The 16,848-nt window shown below is 45.7% G+C and overlaps 1 protein-coding gene across 7 annotated transcripts in view; it reads left to right on the forward strand.

Moving 5' to 3' along the window:
• The window catches only part of LDLRAD3 (low density lipoprotein receptor class A domain containing 3), a 227,311-nt gene that overhangs the window by 91,325 nt on the left and 119,138 nt on the right, over positions 1-16,848 (forward strand). For 4 of the 7 annotated variants that reach the window (XM_032488465.1, XM_032488467.1, XM_032488466.1 and 1 more), the window contains 2 exons: positions 3,880-3,944; positions 13,724-13,849. In XM_032488465.1, coding sequence (XP_032344356.1) covers positions 3,880-3,944; positions 13,724-13,849 — 191 coding nt within the window. The remainder of the gene's footprint in view (positions 1-3,879; positions 3,945-13,723; positions 13,850-16,848) is intronic. The other 3 variants (XM_032488468.1, XM_032488469.1, XM_032488470.1) reach the window with 1 other exon arrangement.

Raw genomic sequence — 16,848 nt, forward strand, 5'->3', positions numbered from 1 at the left:
ACCACCGTGCAGTGGGCTTGTGTATAAAGTCTAGGCGGACAAATAGAAAGCATTTACTGGAAAGAAAATGAGTCAGGCTCCCAGGAACTTTTTATTACCATGGCAACAGGGTATTTAGCCAGTCCCGCTTTGGCTAGAGTGTACTGTAGTAGTGAGGAATGTCAACTGTTATGTCTCAATTGCTTATTAGCTCATAAATGGCCCCGTTTACATACTAATTGTTGCTGGAGAAAATAACCCTATTTTAAAATGACCCAGTCACTCATTTCTTGGTACTAAGCCACTTTGGGGCTTTAACTAACAAAAACAATAATTATAGCAATGAAGGCTCTTAGCCTTACTGGTGCCCCACAGCTTCTCATTTAATCCTCACAACCACATCGTAAGGTCATTTCATCATCCTATTTTACAGATGAGAGAGTTAAAGCCCAGGCTAGTTAGGTAATGCCCAAGGTCACAGTTCTGGGAAGGAGTGGAACCAAGATGTGGACCCCAGGTCTGTCTGATTCCGGATCCTTTATCCTTTACCATTAACACAGGGTTGTTTCTTTCTTTAAATTAGAAGAGGCAAAAATTCAAGAGTATTGACCTTTCCCTAGTACAGGGTTCTTCCACCTCAAAACCGTTGGCATTTTGGGCTAGACAGTTCTTTATTGTTTGTTGCGGGGAGGGCTGTCCCATGCGTGTAGCAGCACCCCTGGTCTGCCCGCTAGATGCCTGTAGTACCCACCCCTCACCTGCCGGTGTTGCCATACGTTGCCTGGGGAGCAAACCAGAAGAACTGGGGAGGAATTGAGCTAATTTAGTACCTCCTTGGAAAAGAGCAACTCTTCCACCTCTGACGTCACCAACCCTCCTAGATTTCAGGAGTTGTTAGGAAGTTTTGCTTCTTTATTTACTTGTACTCAGAGTGCTATGCCCCTCATGGCCAATATTTAATTTTAGAACATTTTCATCACCACCCCCAAAAAAACCTTCTGTTATTGATTTCTGATTTCATTCCACGGTGATTGGAGAACACGCGTGGTGTGGTCTCACTCCTCTTAAATGTACCGAGGTGTACACACATTGGCCTCACATTTGGGATTCCCTGGAGGATGTTTCGTGTGCACCTGAGAAGTGCATTCCCTGTTGCTGGCTGGAGAGTTGTGTGGACGCCTGAGGTCTGGTGGGTTTATTCAGTGTCCTTCGTGCCTCCTGATTCCTTGCTGATCCTCAGCCTTGTTATTTGGTCCATTATTGAAAGTAGGGTATTGAGTCTCCAACTCCTACTGTTTCACGTCTGTTTCTCCTTTCAATTCTGTCAGTTGTTGCTTCGTGTGTTTTGCAGCTGCTTTTAGGTGCATATATTATGTCTTCCTGATGGTTTGACCATTTCTTTGTCTATAGGAACATGTTTTGTCTTAAATTCTATTTATTTGTCTGATATTAATATAGTCACTCCAGCTCCCCTGATTTGGGGTAGGTTTTTTTTTTAAAGACCCTCCTAGGTTGTTCAAATGTGCAGTTGGGTTTGAGTGTCTCTGCTCTTAGAGGATAAATTAGAAGCTGAAAATTGATATTTTGCCTTTAAAGTCAGCCCACAGCTACCAAGAGGTGATATCTGTGGGATTATGTGAGTCCTGTGACTGGTGCTGAAAGCATCATAGAAACCTCTGGATGCCTCAGGGAAGACCTTTCCTGGAGCAGGATTTGTGGTGGGTTAAGTACTGTTTTTTTGGAAACGATTGTTTTCCAGTTACCTCACTGCAGACGAGAATGTTCTCTTGCTCAGCCTGTCAGAGCAGCCAGAGGCTGCCTCCCTCCCTCCTTGTCTGTGCTCTGTTGACATCACCCAACAGAGGATTGGGTTTCGGAGTGGAAGTCCTTTTGTCTGCAGGTATCACCACGTTTAATCCTTACATCACAGGCCTTTGTCTGGTGCTCTTTGCCGGCGTTGTAGTAACAATGGAGTCAGAATCTGAGCTCCCAGGTTCCTCTGTGGGTGTGGATGTGCAGGGGGGTGCCAGGTGAGAGGGACTGTTGGAGACACTTCTCGGAGGCTAGTCAGATGTGAGCTTCCTCTTCACAAGTCTGAAGTTAAAGGATATGCACAGAAATGAGGGTGTTTTAAGAAGGAAAACCTCCAAGTTTATCAGGGGCCCAGAGGGGGCGGGCGAGGGTGAAGGCTTTGAAAAGTAAAACCTTTTGGCAAAGATGACGCTCCTTGTCCTGCAAGATGGAAGGTGATCTAGCATGAATTCTTTTTCGTTTTTATTCAAACCCGAAAACTATCTTTGATTCCTACATCTCTCCCACTTTTTCTCTCTTTTTTTTTTACTTTCTCTTCTCGAGTCTTAGGAATTGTCCCTTGCTATCACCTTTCACGGAGCTGGAGGATGCCTTTTTTATAGTATTCTTTTTAAGGTGGAAACCTTTCTGTTCCATCCGTGTCTGCTCCACATCTGCTCTTAATCCCAGGGACCCTGATCCACTCTCAGGAAGTTGTTCCTCCAAGCGGTAGAAAGCCTCCAGAAGCTAAGTTATCTGACCTGCATTTATTTATTATCGTCTTAGAGCTTTTTTTTTCCTCTCAAGATTTGTCTCTAGAAGAATCAGTTGGGAATGTCTTGGTTTCCGCTTGTAGACTCTGGAATTTTCATTTCATTCATACGTGTGCACACAAACGTACCTTCATGCACTTACTATGTGCGTTATAAATAGCCAAAGTAAGTCACCTGAAAAAAACTTTAGTTTCTAAAATAATGTCCTAATCCCACACATGCTAACCTGTTTTGCCTTTTTTTCCCTGTGATTCTTAATAATAAAATTATTTTAAAGGGCAGTGGCAGGCACTTTGAATTCCCAGATCGCTTATAGTGTGTTTTTCCCTAAAAACCCAAAGAATATTACGGACTTGGCTCACTTCAGGTCCCTCGGGGCTTTGGGGGAGTGAGGGGGATATTTCCTTGACTTACAGAGCCCCATAATATCCTTGTGAGTCCATAAAAGTTATCTTTATAAAAAACAAACCTGGAGAGGGAGTGTATAGCTCAGTGGTCGAGTGCATGCCTGGCATGTGTGAGGTCTCGGGTTCAATCCCCAGTACCTCCATTAGGGAAAAAAAAAAAAAGAATAAATAAACCTAATTACCACCCCCTCATACAAAAAAAAAACCCTGACACATCACTTTTTATGAAGATGCTGCTGGTTCACAGGATAAGTGTCCAGACTCCTGCCTGCATCTCTCGCAGCCTCACCTCCTGCCACGTTCCGTGTTCTGGATGCTCTCTGACTCCTCCAGGTCTCCGTATAAACCACATCCTGTCACTGTTCAGGTCATTCGTTTTGCCTGGAATGCCCCCACCCTTGTTCTGGAATAGCGCTGCCTTGTGTGCTATGCTCCCTGGTCCCCAGGCTGCCTGAGCCGTGCTCTCTTTTTGAAGTTCGTCTTGCAGTCTGCCCATCCCCCACATATTTTTATTTGTTGAATATAGTTGATTTACAGGATTTCAGATATATATATATATATCTGTTTCAGATTCTTTTATAGGTTATTACAAGGTATACAGTAGGCCCTTGTTGTTTATCTATTTTATATGTAGCAGTGTGTATCCATTCCCTGACATATTGATTAAGCATCCATTGCTGGGTAGAAACTGAAAATAATAGTAATAACTAATAACTATAATAATAATAGCTAATACTGTGTGATAATACTGTATAATACTGTATAACACTAAATACTACCTACTCTATTTTATAGTGTAATATCATGTAATAATAGCTAATATATAACATATACCGTAGCAGCTAATACAGCATGAACTCTCATACCTAATAGTATTTTCCAGAGAAAGCTCTAAGCAATTATTATCTTATCTCATTTAATCCCCACAGCATCTCAGTGAGGGAAGTACTGTTCGTATCACCATTTGCTAATACAGACATGGAGACGCAGAGAGGTGAGATGACTTTCAGTGCATCACGTGGCTAGTAAGTGGTCCCAAAGCACTTGGTTCGTTCGGTATTTGAACCCCGGCAGGCCGCCGTACATTTCTACATTAAGTATAAGACAGTAGTGAAAGGCAGGTGTTTGTAAGAACTTACATAGCTCTTACTGCATCTCGTGGCAGTTACCTGTTTACTGTCCTTTTCTCCCGCTCTTCCGGGCCAGGGGTTCCTTAGCGAGGGGCTCCTTGCTGGCAGAAGTTGTGTTTGATTCTCTTTGCAGCCCTCACGCGTGGTCCGACGTGTACCATAGAGAGACTCTGAGCGCTGATGTTAATGGAACCAACACCTGAAAAAGTAAGGCCTTAGCTGGGGTAAACGTTCCTTTGATTTCCACCTGGTTTTTCTCAGGGCCATCCGTGTACGGGAGGAGAAGCCGTCTGTGGAGCCCTGAGCCGTGTTAGGGCAGGGAGGCTATTATCAGATCCCTACTAGGTGTCAAGCATTACGCCCTATTCTTTACACGCAGCAGCTCTTACTGAGGTCTGTGCTCTCCTGTGCCCCCTTTACCGATGGGGATCCTGAGGCCAGTGGAGGTGAAGTGACTCAGCTATTATGGGGCAGAACTGGGGATAGAAACTCAGACTCTCTACCCGAAGCCCTCCTCCCCTCTTAGCCCCAAGGCTACAGACTTCCTATTCTTGTTATAAAAGGGGAGATGTTTATAAAGAATTTTCTCGCAGAGCTTGTTCAACTAGATGCTTTCTGGCTCTATTCATACTCCTCTTACCTTGTGGTCTTTTGCTCTCTCCACCACCAATGTGTATCTCTCGAACAGCCAAGATGACATTTTAAGAAGAAATAATACATTGTGATATCTGATCAATAAAACAGTGGCGTCCTCTCCAGTAGTCGTGTGGAGTTGAGCTGCTGGATGGCAGAGGGCTGTTTTTCGGCTCAAGCAACAATGAATTTGCAAAGGCTTGGATTCCAGGCCTGGATTTGGCTTGCTGGGCTGTTTATCATCTGCTTTTGGACCATGTGAAAGGTTTCTCTCCCTCCCAGACTTCTTAGAGAATCCAGAGATATATTGCTTTTTAAAAGTCTGTTATTTTTATAAGGCTGTTTTGCTTTCTTGCCCTCCACCATGAAGTCATTTTTGACTTAAAAGGAACCATAGTTTGACTTTTACAAAGTGAACCAGGGGACTGAATATAGTAGCGACTTCAGATCCATTGCTTTTTGCAAAGTTTTTAGCCAGCAGTGGCTGTGTGTGGGTTTTCACACTGGGTGTGTGTGTGTGTGTGTGTGTTGATTCCAATTCTGTGAATTTTATAATTTGATTTTCCCCCCTGATTTATGCTTTAGCGTAGCGCTTACAATTTGCACATCTTTAGCGTGAGCGGAATGACATCTAGCTTATAGCACATTTCTTAGGGGAAATAGGGGTTTTAGTTGTTTTAATTAAAGAAAAGATACTGGGTACTCTTACTGATACGAGAAGCAAGTTCAAATTGACCGCCTTTCATGTCTTCCCTTACCACATCGTTCCTGCCTCCGAGCCTTTGCACGTGCTATTCCCGCTTCTGGGAACTGTCTTCTCTCCACAATCCCACCAGCTACCGTGGTGTAGCCAACTTCTTTGGTGTATCCTCGTTCTTTGAAGTATGACACAGTTTGTGAGTTAGTATTAGTGGAATGAGGGGTCTCTGCGGATGCTGACTTTCCTCTGAGAAGGCTTTTCGGACATCAACCTCCTCCCCAATTTGAGATTAGGTGTCCTCTAGCTCCCCCACCTGAGCACTTGTGGCACTGCACGCGGAGGCTCAGTTACCTGTCTGTATCCTCTTTGTGAGTTAGGGAGCACTTTCTCAGTGCCTGACAGAGAGTAGGATGCTCAGAAATATTTTGTTCTTTGCCAGGAGACGGCAGCAAAAAAAAAAAAACTGTTGGCCGCTTTAACCCTGTTTCGTATTGTGCACAGGTACAGCGTAAATCCTTAAAAAGTGGACAGATCCGGTTAAGAGTTTTGAAGTTCTAAAAGGGCCTGTTTGCTAGAACAGCAACCATCTGAATGTGAGTCCATAGCTTTTTGTGGAAAGCAGAGTTATTTTTGTATCTGGCATTTGAACAGGGGAAGAAGAGAGAAACTATTGAAATGGGGCAAGAGCACAAAGAGGTTTGTGGTTTCCTTGTGGGTATTCTTCACATGGTAATTACACCATCTGGGATGTGAGTGTTAAACTTGACTCGAGGGAGCAGTGGTCAGAGCAGACCCCACACTGGCCCTGTAGCCAGAATTCTTGGAGGAGCCGCTGGTCTGTGCAGTGGCAACGTTGGGAAGAGAGAGGAGTGGTGAGGTCATTTGCTCTCTGGGCATAGACATAGGTAGAATCTGTGCAAAAAGGGTGTTCACATTTGAGTATCCATTGGAATTCACTGTAGGCTTAATAAAAATGCAGATTTCTCTAGAGGAGGGGCCCAGGAATCTGCATTTTCACAAGCATCCCTGGCGATCACTAGGTGGATTGCTGACCCGCTCTTCATGAAACTGCTTTACAAGGTGAGAAATTCTGGAGGAATACTGACAAATGTGACAGCCCTTGGAGCGAGAAGCTGTCCTTTGTTGGGGCCCTTAGACAGAGGGAGAGTGCATCCTGGAAAAGTCAGCTCAAGGAGCAGCTCCTGGAAGGAGGGACACTTTGCATTAGCCTGAGATTAGTGTAACCCAGGGAAACCAGTTCCAGCAAAGATGGATGCTCTGCACCCAGTGCCAATTTGAAGAGATAAAAAGAAGAGTCATGGTTTCCTTGACTGCACAGGAATGTCCCCTACTTTGCAGAGTAATGAAATACCCAGATGTTAAAATGAAGAGAGACAGAGATAGATGGAGAATAATAGCGCACCGGCAGCAGTGAAGGACCAACGTAACACACACACAGGGGAACCTTGGGGTGTTCTCAGCCTGTGCGCCTCTGGGAATATCACTGCCAGCAGGGGAGAATCAGCCCTCCTCGGACGGTCCAGAGCTGAAGGCGTTTCCTGTAGCCGTCTGTGGCCAGAAGACAGTACCAGTTCCTCAGGGAGGAGGCAGTCGATGATCAAAAGGATGCCCAAATATGAAATATGCGTATCCTTTGACCTAGCGGTTGTACCTTAAAGAGATATTGTACAAGTGGGGAAAGTAATACATGCATCTGGAATGTGCACTGTTTACTGAAAACACCCCAAATATCCATCAGTAATGGGACTTATGGGTACAAAAGATGCAGTAAAATTACCCTTAGCCATTAAAAGTGATGGTGTGGACCTGAGGTCATCAACATGAAGAGATGTCACACTATATTAAGTGACAAAAGCAGGTTTCAGAATAGCATAGTATCTTATGGGTGCATTGAAGCAAAACTGTATGCTTAGGTTTCTATGGATTAATTCAGGCAGTAATTATTGAGTCATCTGTGTGCCAGGCACTTTTTGGGGCCATTGGAGGTGGAGCAACAAACAAGATGATGGTCCTTTCCTAGTTGGAAATGAAGTGCTTGGAAGCAGCAGCATGGACATCCCCTGGGAGCGGGTTAGGAATGCAGAGTCCCAGGCTGCAGGCCAGACCTGCTGCATTTTAATGAGGTCCTGGGGCTGTCCATTTGCACACGGTGGTTTGAGAGACCGTGCTTCTGGGGCTTGTTTACCAAAGTAGCCACAGTGGATTTCCCTGGGTGGCAGCAATTTGGGGTAATTTTTGCATTGCCTTTGTTTCTCATTGTTTGAATTTTTTTCACAGTGAGCTGTCTTGAGTTTATAAAGCAAGGATGTTAAATTTGCAGAAGAGCCGAAGGCTCCTGCTTTTGGCTCTGTGGACTGTTTCGGGCATACACTGGCAGGATCCTGGAGCAGGAATCTGAGGAGGGTAGAGGGTGGAGGTGGCTGCTGTGGCTCGTTTGGGCAACCACAGAAGTCCGAATACCCACAGCTGTGGCTGGAGCTGTAGCCACAGCCTGAGAGATGCTGCAGGTCTGATGAGCTGAGGTTTGGCTGAACAGAGAGGCTCTGACATTGCAACCCCTGCCTGACTCTTTTGTGTCCTTACTATGTGGGAGACTCTGGGCCAGCGGCCATCGACAGCAGCCCAGGCTGCAGTATCCATCATCCCCCAGGACCAGTGGGCATCCCTGAGCCCTTCCTGGGCAGACTGGGAAGCATAGACATGATGCCTGATGAAAAGCATTTATATCCAAGGCTTGAGAAGTTCTGGCCGTGTGGAAGGGGGACTTTCAGTGTCCTGAGCCCTTTCCTTGGGGTCTCTCCTGAGTCTGATCCCTGATGAAGGGTTTGGCAGGGTATGGCCCTACAGCACCCTGCATAAAGCATAGTGTAGTTGAAAGAATGTTGACCCAGGGGCATGAGAACTGGATTCCAGACCAGTCTGATCCTAAATTAACCATGTGACTTTGGGCAAGTCCCAAACTGCCTGCCTCCTTGGACCTCAGTTTTCTCATCTGTGAAATGTGAGAATTAGTTACTGAGTGAAGCCGTGTGGACTACCGGCTGTGCTCCAGATGTTCTGCAAAGAGCAGGTCTTTGTTCTGAGGGTGTCACAACCTGGTGACACGGGACGTCTTTGGTTCTCCTCTCGTTCTGACATGATTCCCAAATATTGTTCCACGGACTGTGTCCTTCCTGCGTTTTGGATGATAAAGCAGCTTTTCGTTGAGGGCGATAGTGAGTAGAGGTGATTGCTGATTTATTTATGTCCTTGCTGGTTAAAAAAAAAAAAAACGAAAGAGACTTGGCAATTGTGTTAGTCCTTCCTCCACTCCCATCTAGTTTCAAAAAATGCTTAATTTTACTGACCCATGAAATCCAGAACTGTGACAACCAGGCTCTGAGGAGAGGGAGGACTCGGATCAGGAAGTAACCCCCCTTCCCCCAAGAGAGCCCTGAGCCCTGTCTTGCTGCAGGTGAAGCTGCTGCTTTGAAAAGTTTATGGAGCAGGTAGGTCCTGGAAGAGTGATGGATTCCAGTGTCCGGTGGAACAGACTCACGCTGCCTTTGTCAGCGTGGTTTTAGATATGGAGTCTTCTACCTTCTGCCAGGGGCTGCTGAATTTCATGCTGATATCTCCCCTTTGTGGAAATGGGGGCGAGCTGGGGATAATCAGACTTTGTCCAGGACCCCCGCATCCCCGCCCGAGCCCCACAGCTGGGCATGCAGGCAGGGAGCAGCCGACAGCTGCGGTCGGCAGCCGGCTCCTCTCTGAGCCTCTGCCAGGCGCTTGGCTGGCCGCCTGTGATCTGCCTCGCGGTTGCCTGAGCAGGCATCTGCCGGGTAGATGTAAATCATAACAGGACAGGCGCCCAGACAGAGACAGCAACTGAGCATCACTGACAGGGCTGGAAGTCTCGTTAGTGATTCCTGAGGAGGGTGCAGGGCCAGGGCCAAAGAGCTGCTTAATTGAATGACAGCTAATTCATTTGTAATTATTCGTATTCTCTTCTTCTTTCTCATAAAGTCTAGTCCTTTGGAGCTAAACTGGGCCTTAGAAGTATCTAAGGAGGCAGTAGATTGAGCGAGTCAGGTTTGAGCCCCGACTCTGTTAATCAGCAGTGTCAGGCTCCTTCACTTCTGGACCTCAGTTTTCTTACCTGTAAAATGGGTTTTTGTGAGCAGTAAATGAGATGATCGCTGTGAAACACAGGGCACAATGCTCAGCCCATACTGAGCATTCAGTGAATGATTACCCAGCCCCACTCTCTCCTTTTATAGGCTCACTTGTATATTCGGCAGGTATTAGGTACCCGTGGTGGGCACTGTGTAATGCAGCTCCTACGAGAGTGGGCATGAAAGTATTCAAGTGATTGTGTGTTCATCAATCAATCAGCAGAACACAAAGCCGGTGACCTCCCTCCTATGAAGGAAAAGAAAGAAGCAGCGTAAGGGTTAGAGTGCTGGATGTGGGAGTCGAGGTTTCCACTGTAGACAGTGCCCTGGTTAAGGAGACCTAAATAAAGTGAGCCACGCTGACCCCTGGGAGAAGGGCGCTCCAGGCAGAGGGAACCGCAGGCCGCAAAGGTCCTGAGGCAGGACTGTGCCTGATGGGCTGGAGGAGGTGCTAGGAGGCCAGCGTAGCTGCAGCACAGGGAGTAGGTAGGCATGAAATTGAACAAGCCCCCTAGAGCTGCACGATGCTGTGATAGGGGCTGTGGGCTTTTCTAAGGTGCTGGGAGGGCAGTGACGTTCTGAACGGAGGAGTGACGTGTTAAGTTTACAGGGAAATGCTCTCAGGTCAGATGTCAGAGCCTACAGGCAGCCTTTCTTCCCTGATCTGTGAAAGGGTGATGGGAGCAAGGCTGTCCGACCCTTTGATTTGAGCATCCATTCCTGGATCTTGCCTGTGACAGTTATTACCGTGGTACCTACTTTAATGGTGACTTCCTATTTCCCACATCTATTCTACGCTTATTAATTCGAATTCTTCTGTAAGGAAGGACTTTCCCTTCTCCCTCATTCGCATATTTATTCAACAATTATGGGTTCAGCAAATCTCTAGATTACAATCCAATACTATTGTCGTTAATTTTGTTGCTCAAATTGTTCTACCTGTGGCCATTGGGAGTTCCTGCAGGTTGACTCCTGTGTCCTTTTGACACACCTCCATCATATTTTGGGCCCTTCTTTACTTTCTTCTGGCAACACAAGGTACTCCAGGTTCATCTTGTATTTTCCCCCGAAGTCAGTCACTTCTCCAAGGAGCCCTGGTTCTCTTTATTGGATAATGGTGTTTAGAAACCAAGATCTGAGTGCTGCCTGTGCTCATTGCTATTAGGGTGTATTGCTTCTCATCCTTCTTAGCAGATGGAGCTAGGAAATGTATGTATGCACACTAACCCATGCACACACACAGACCTGTATTTCTTTCTGCCTGTTTATCTGTCTATCTGTCTGTCTGTCTGTCTATCTATCTATCTATCTGTCTTTATAAACCTTGACTTCTTACTGATGCCTTCAATTCCAGTCCAAAGCCTCAGGGTTCATTTTGGTCTCCTCACTTTCCTCACTTTCCTTATTTGTAATTCCTTCCTCGGATAACGAGAAACCTTGCTCTTATTCTCTGTGCTCTGCTTACTAATTTGTTCAGTCCTAGTATAAACACAAAAGGGGGTTTCAGAATTACTGATTCATACCCCTGTGAGAAACAATTATAACTAGAGTGTTTGTAGACAAGTCTCTTTTCCTTTAGCTTCATAGAATCCAGGCAAATGCTTTCCAGAGTTCCTGAGGCTCCTTTTCTTCCCCAGCTCCTCCAGTGAGGTGCTGCCATTCGTCTGTACTACTGTTATGTTCACTTGTTGCTGTTTATATTTCATTTCGAGTCCCCCCCACCCCGCCTGCCCCAGCACACACATGCAGTTGGTTTTTCATGGTTGACATTTGGGGTATGTGGAGTATCAGTATGGTTCTAAGAGCCAGAGCTCTACAGATGGATTCAGACAAGTGTACACCCTTCTCATCCCTGCTGTCTTGTTCCATTCCTGTCTCTCCGTCCTTTTTAACCCTTTCCCACCTACTCCCTGTAGGTAAATGGTCTCTTTGGTTTCTGGTTCATTCTTCCTCTGTTGCCTTTGCACAGATGACCCAACACGTGTGTGTTTTCTTAGATCCCCTTGTTTTACTATATGGAGGAGTAAAGTACCGTAGACACTCTTTTGCACTTTGCTTTTTTCACTTGGTAGTATCTTCTGGGGCTCACTTCATACCAGTTCATAGAGATCTTCCACAATGAGCTTTTTAAACTTCGGTAATCAGGAAAAAATATTTAGCAGCCTAAGGATCAATTTTAAAATTCTACAAGCCTGGTGATGATGATGATAAATAGGATAAGCTTTACCATTAATTGAGCATCTACTGTATACCATGCTCTGTGCTAGGCATTTTGTGTAGATTTCGCACTGAATCCCTTCTAGAGCCCTGTAAGGTAGATATTACCTCCAGTTTACCGGTGAGGAAACAGAGGCTCAGTAATATTTAGAAACTTGCCCACGGTCATAAAACAATAGAGCCACAATTCGAACCTAGGACACCCTCTCCCAAGCTTGTGCTTTGTAAAGAGCACACCAGCACCATTACAGAAGTTTCAGGTTAAAACAAAGCCTCATGGATTTTTAAAACCTAGGCATATCCCAGCCCTTAAAACTCTGTTGATTGTGTGTCAGCCTGCTGCCAAATTGGTATGTTACTGATGGTAGAAACATGAAGGTAATTTACTGCTTATTTGTTCCGAAGAAATGGTCCTTCCTCCTTGAGGAACATGGGTCCTGCCCCTAAAGACAGGAGATAAGAGGGATGCCCGGTGGGGCCTGGTGCCTGAGATGCAGCCGTAGATCTGGTCTCACCTTGTAATCACAAACCGGGGCAGCCAGCACCATTAGCAGGAAAGTGCATTACCCCACAGGGTGGTGTGGGTAACAGGACCGTCCATCAAGCCTGAGTTACAGCAGTTTCTGTTAAAACTGTTTGTACAGAAGGAGTGGAAGAAGGATTTCTTTGAGCAGGAGTCTGGCTTCTGTTGTGAGAAGTGACAGCCTCTGGCAGAGAGGCAACACAGTTCAGTTGGTTGAGAATGTGGCTTCTGGACTCTGAGTGTCGGGGGCCTCACCCCAGCAGCAGATTTTCTAGCTGTGTAACCCTGGGCAAGTCACTTCACCTCTTCAAAGCACTTTTGTGAAATGGGGTGAAGAACCACAGCCATCTTTGTCGCCCCCCCCCCACCGCCCGAGACCACCTCCAGTTTCAGTGATTTACTGGAAAGGTTCATAGAAGTCAGCATACAGTCAGACCCTCGGCTGAGATTTATTACAGCAAAAGGATACAAAGCAAAACCCCTAAAGGGAGGAGGTGGAGGAGTGAAGTCAGAGGAACTGAGCCCAGGCTTCCAGAGCCCTCTCCCCGTGCGCGCACACAGGGGGCACTTGATTTCCCCCAGCAATGGGTGTGGCATCACCTGTGAAATGTTTTCTACCAGCGAAGCTCTTTGGAGACTCAGTGCCCAGGCTTTTTACTCAGGGCTGATCACACAGGCACCCTCTGCCTAAGGTGTACCAAAATCCCAAGCCCGCAGAAGAAAGGCTGGTGTTCAGCATACATGCACTGCTTGCATGAATACTTTAGGCACAGTGAGCTATTCTCATGAGACAATGGCGCAGACCTTCCTGAGATCCAAGACCCCAGATGCAGGGATCCAAGCCAGGTCCAGCTTTGCAAACAAGCCTTTCTAAAGATAGCAGCCTCAGGCCTCTTAGGTTAATAGCTCTTTTCTGCTCATCATCCCAGAGGGTGGCTGCTGGGTGGGTTCAGTGAGATGCTGTAGAGCACTGGGCACACCGTCCAGTTAGTAAACACTCATCAAATGTAGAGAATTACTTTGACAGTCAGGGTATGAATTTTGAGTGGTTCTTCAGCACCTTAAGAGCAAGCTCCATCCGTCAACCATCTGCTCACCCATTCATTCCTCTGTTTGGCACATTTTGATTGACCCCTGCTGGTGTGGGGGCTGTGTTTGGCCACTTTGGGTCCTTTGAGCGGTGACTGGCCACTCCCTTCCTAGAGGGTGATGCATGTGGGCTTCCCATCTGGCTGGGTCCTGGAGGTGGGTGGTGGTGGTAAGAAACCTTGGGGACTTCAAGGTAGATGTAAAAGGATTCCACCGCACAGCTCTGAGTTAGCGGGACGGGGATGCAGGGGTCGGAAGCCGTGTCCTCCTGATGTCTCACTGCTTGTCTTGTTTGTCCTCCTGCAGCCAAGGCTAAATCGAAGTGCGGCCCAACCTTCTTCCCCTGTGCCAGCGGCATCCACTGCATCATTGGCCGCTTCCGGTGTAATGGGTTTGAGGACTGTCCCGATGGCAGCGATGAGGAGAATTGCAGTAAGTGCTGGGGGCTTGGGTACCACACTCCCCTGTTCATTTCCGCCGTACTGGCCTGCTCATCTTTGTGCTTCTTATACCCATGGACTATGGCGTTTTCTGTCATTACCTGGAATCTATTTGTTACCACTTGTTTCTTGTGTGAATGTGCAAATGCTCAGCTCCCGTTTATCAGAGACTGACAAGTGCACCGGGCCTGGAGCATGCTTCATTTTCAGTTCTGACAATAGCTCTGCAGATGCAGATGTGTTTTCCCCATTGGCAGATAAGGACTCTGAAGTACAGAGAGGTCAGTGAACTCATCCAGCGACACACAGCTCATCAGTAGCAGAGCCTTTTCTAGACTCGTTCAGATACTCATCTGATTGACTCTCTGACTCGACATCCCATGTTTAAGTGATTGCTTTCCTTCTCACTTTGAATTCTTTTTTTAAAAAATGTTTATATATTAATTGTATACATATTATAAGAATATGCTCTTGGGAAAACATCCAAACAGTGTAGAAAGCTAAAGTTTTCCTTTACTTGTGACCACCCCGATTCCTTTTACCTGCTGTATAATATTCCATGGTATCATTACACAGACACACATACACCTCCTCTTGTTCTCTCTGCCCTACTTACCTCTTAGCAGTCTTGGTGTGGAAGCTCACTTCTCTCCCTTGGCCTGGATACCTGCAGGCCCTTCCTTGTCAGCATCTCTGGGTCCAGATTCTCACTCAGCAGCCTCAGTCATCTTCAGGTGTCCCTTTCCCAACATTTATACTGTTCCAGCTCCTGCAGCAATTTGCTTTGTACCTGCTGCTGGTCCTTCTGGTCACTGCTCACTGTTTATCCTCTTGCCTTTCCCCTTACATGTTTAGATAGCTGGAGCCCTCCTAACTATAGTTGGCTCTGGGCAAATTTACACTTTTACTCTCTGCACTTATATATTTTAATACCCTTTTTTCCTTCTGATTATTGTAAAGAACTTGCAAAATATAGAAAAGTACAAAGAGGAAAACAAAACTGCCTTAAAGGAAACATTGTTAATATGTGGGCTATTTTGTGACAGTCATCCACCCTACCCCATCTCTGTCTGTCTCCTCTCTCTCTCTCTCCCCCCTCTAGTGTGCTTAATTGCAATGTCTTCTTTATTGTGACCATTTTCTCATGTTACTAATTTTTTTTCCAAAATATAAGTTGTAATGACTTCACTGATTGTTTTGATAAATTGATTTTCCCTTACCCTGTTGGTTCTATTTTAAGTCCCTAAAGAGGAGGGTGACTGTCTCCCGTGTTCTTTATGTCTTTCCAGGGAACACTCACTGTTACACCCTCCCAGGAAGGACCTGGGGAGTTTATAACTCTCCCCTGTGCCTTCTTCTCTTGCCATATTTCATCTTCTGGGTCTCAAATGGCAGAGATACAGCAGAGCAGCTAGACTGTTGAGCGGTTGCTAGCGTGGCTGAAACCCACCACAGCAGGGAGGAGGCACATCACTGACAGGGTAGGGGTCTGACTCTGGAGCTGGGGTCTGGCCTCAAATTTGTGTTCTGCCCTGGGGAAGTGTGAGTCTGGGGCATCTTACATAGTCTTCTTACATCATGGTTTTCTTTAAAATGGGGGTGCTGACAGCCTGCTTTCTGGGTTTGTTGCGAGATTTAGATAATATCTGGAAAGTGCTCAGTATAGTGGCTGGCCAGAGTAAGTGACCTTAAAAATATACAGTGGCTTAAAACAAAACTGAGTGATTAAGGGAAAGACCGTATTTATTAGGATTTTGCCTTTGGCTTTGGATGGCTAAAGATGTACTTACAAGCATACCTCCGAGATACTCCGTGCTTGGCTGCAGAACACCACAATAAAGTTAGCATTGCAATAAAGCAAGTCCCGTGAATTTTTTGGTTTCCCAGTGCATATAAAAGTTATATTCACACTATGCTGTATGTAGTCTGTTAAGTATGCAGTCACATTCTATCTGAAAAAAAGCAATGTACATACCTTAATTTAAAAACACAAAACAAAAAAAACAATTACAATAGTAACATCAAAGATCACTAGTTACCCATCACTATAACAAGTATAACAATAATATAAAAAAGTTTGAGTTACCGAAATGTGACACAGAAGCACAAAATGAGCAAATCCTTTTGCAAAAGTGGTGCTGAAAGACTTGCTCGAGGCAGGGTTGCCACAGACCTCGATTTGTAAGCAAAAAAACCCCACAATATCTTCCAAGTGCGATAAAGTGAAGCACAGTAGGTGAGGTTTGCCTGTATTTCATTTCGTCCTTTTGTGTGTGTCAGCTTGGTCTCAGCTTCCTGCTGTCCAGGGGATCTTATCACGTAAGGGGGGAGTTTTATATAGACCGTCATCCATACTGACTAGAGAGTAATCTGGGGCAGGAAAAGCAAGTGTGATGTGTCACAGTCTGTACCTCTAAATGATTGTGCCATCCCAGGTACTCGCTGCCATAATTACAGACCCTGTGCGATGTAAATGCTTGGATATTGGTCTTTAATTGTCTAAACGAGTAAATTACAGCCATTCTAAATTAGGTCAGTGGGGATTAAGCCAGCATTTTCCTCTGGCATATCTGCCGCTTGAAAAGAGTGGTGCTAACTCACTGTTTTGAAAGCTGGTTAACAACAAGAAAGAATCAGGCACTTACCCTCCCATTCATAAATGAATTGTACTTCTGCGTAATTAAATAGTTGACTTGAGAAAGTTCTTTTTTATTGAAGAATACCAGCTAACGGAAGAATGAGAGAGTGAGAGTCTGCCTGTTTTGTAACCTGTAGTGGAGAACTGGATCATCAATGGCGGCTAAATCCATTAGATGGAAAATTGATAGGAAGCTTTGTAATGGGTGTATCAGGCTCCTGAAACCAGCAGTCAGTCTTCTCACAGACAGCTTTCAATCAGTACGGCACCACTTCAAGCGGATTTTAGAAACCTCATCGGTCTGTGGATCTCTTTATGTGATAGCTGTCTTAGTACATCTGCTCGTGTTAACA

This window comes from Camelus ferus, chromosome 10 (genome assembly GCF_009834535.1).
Source record: "Camelus ferus isolate YT-003-E chromosome 10, BCGSAC_Cfer_1.0, whole genome shotgun sequence".
Lineage (NCBI taxonomy): Eukaryota > Metazoa > Chordata > Mammalia > Artiodactyla > Camelidae > Camelus > Camelus ferus.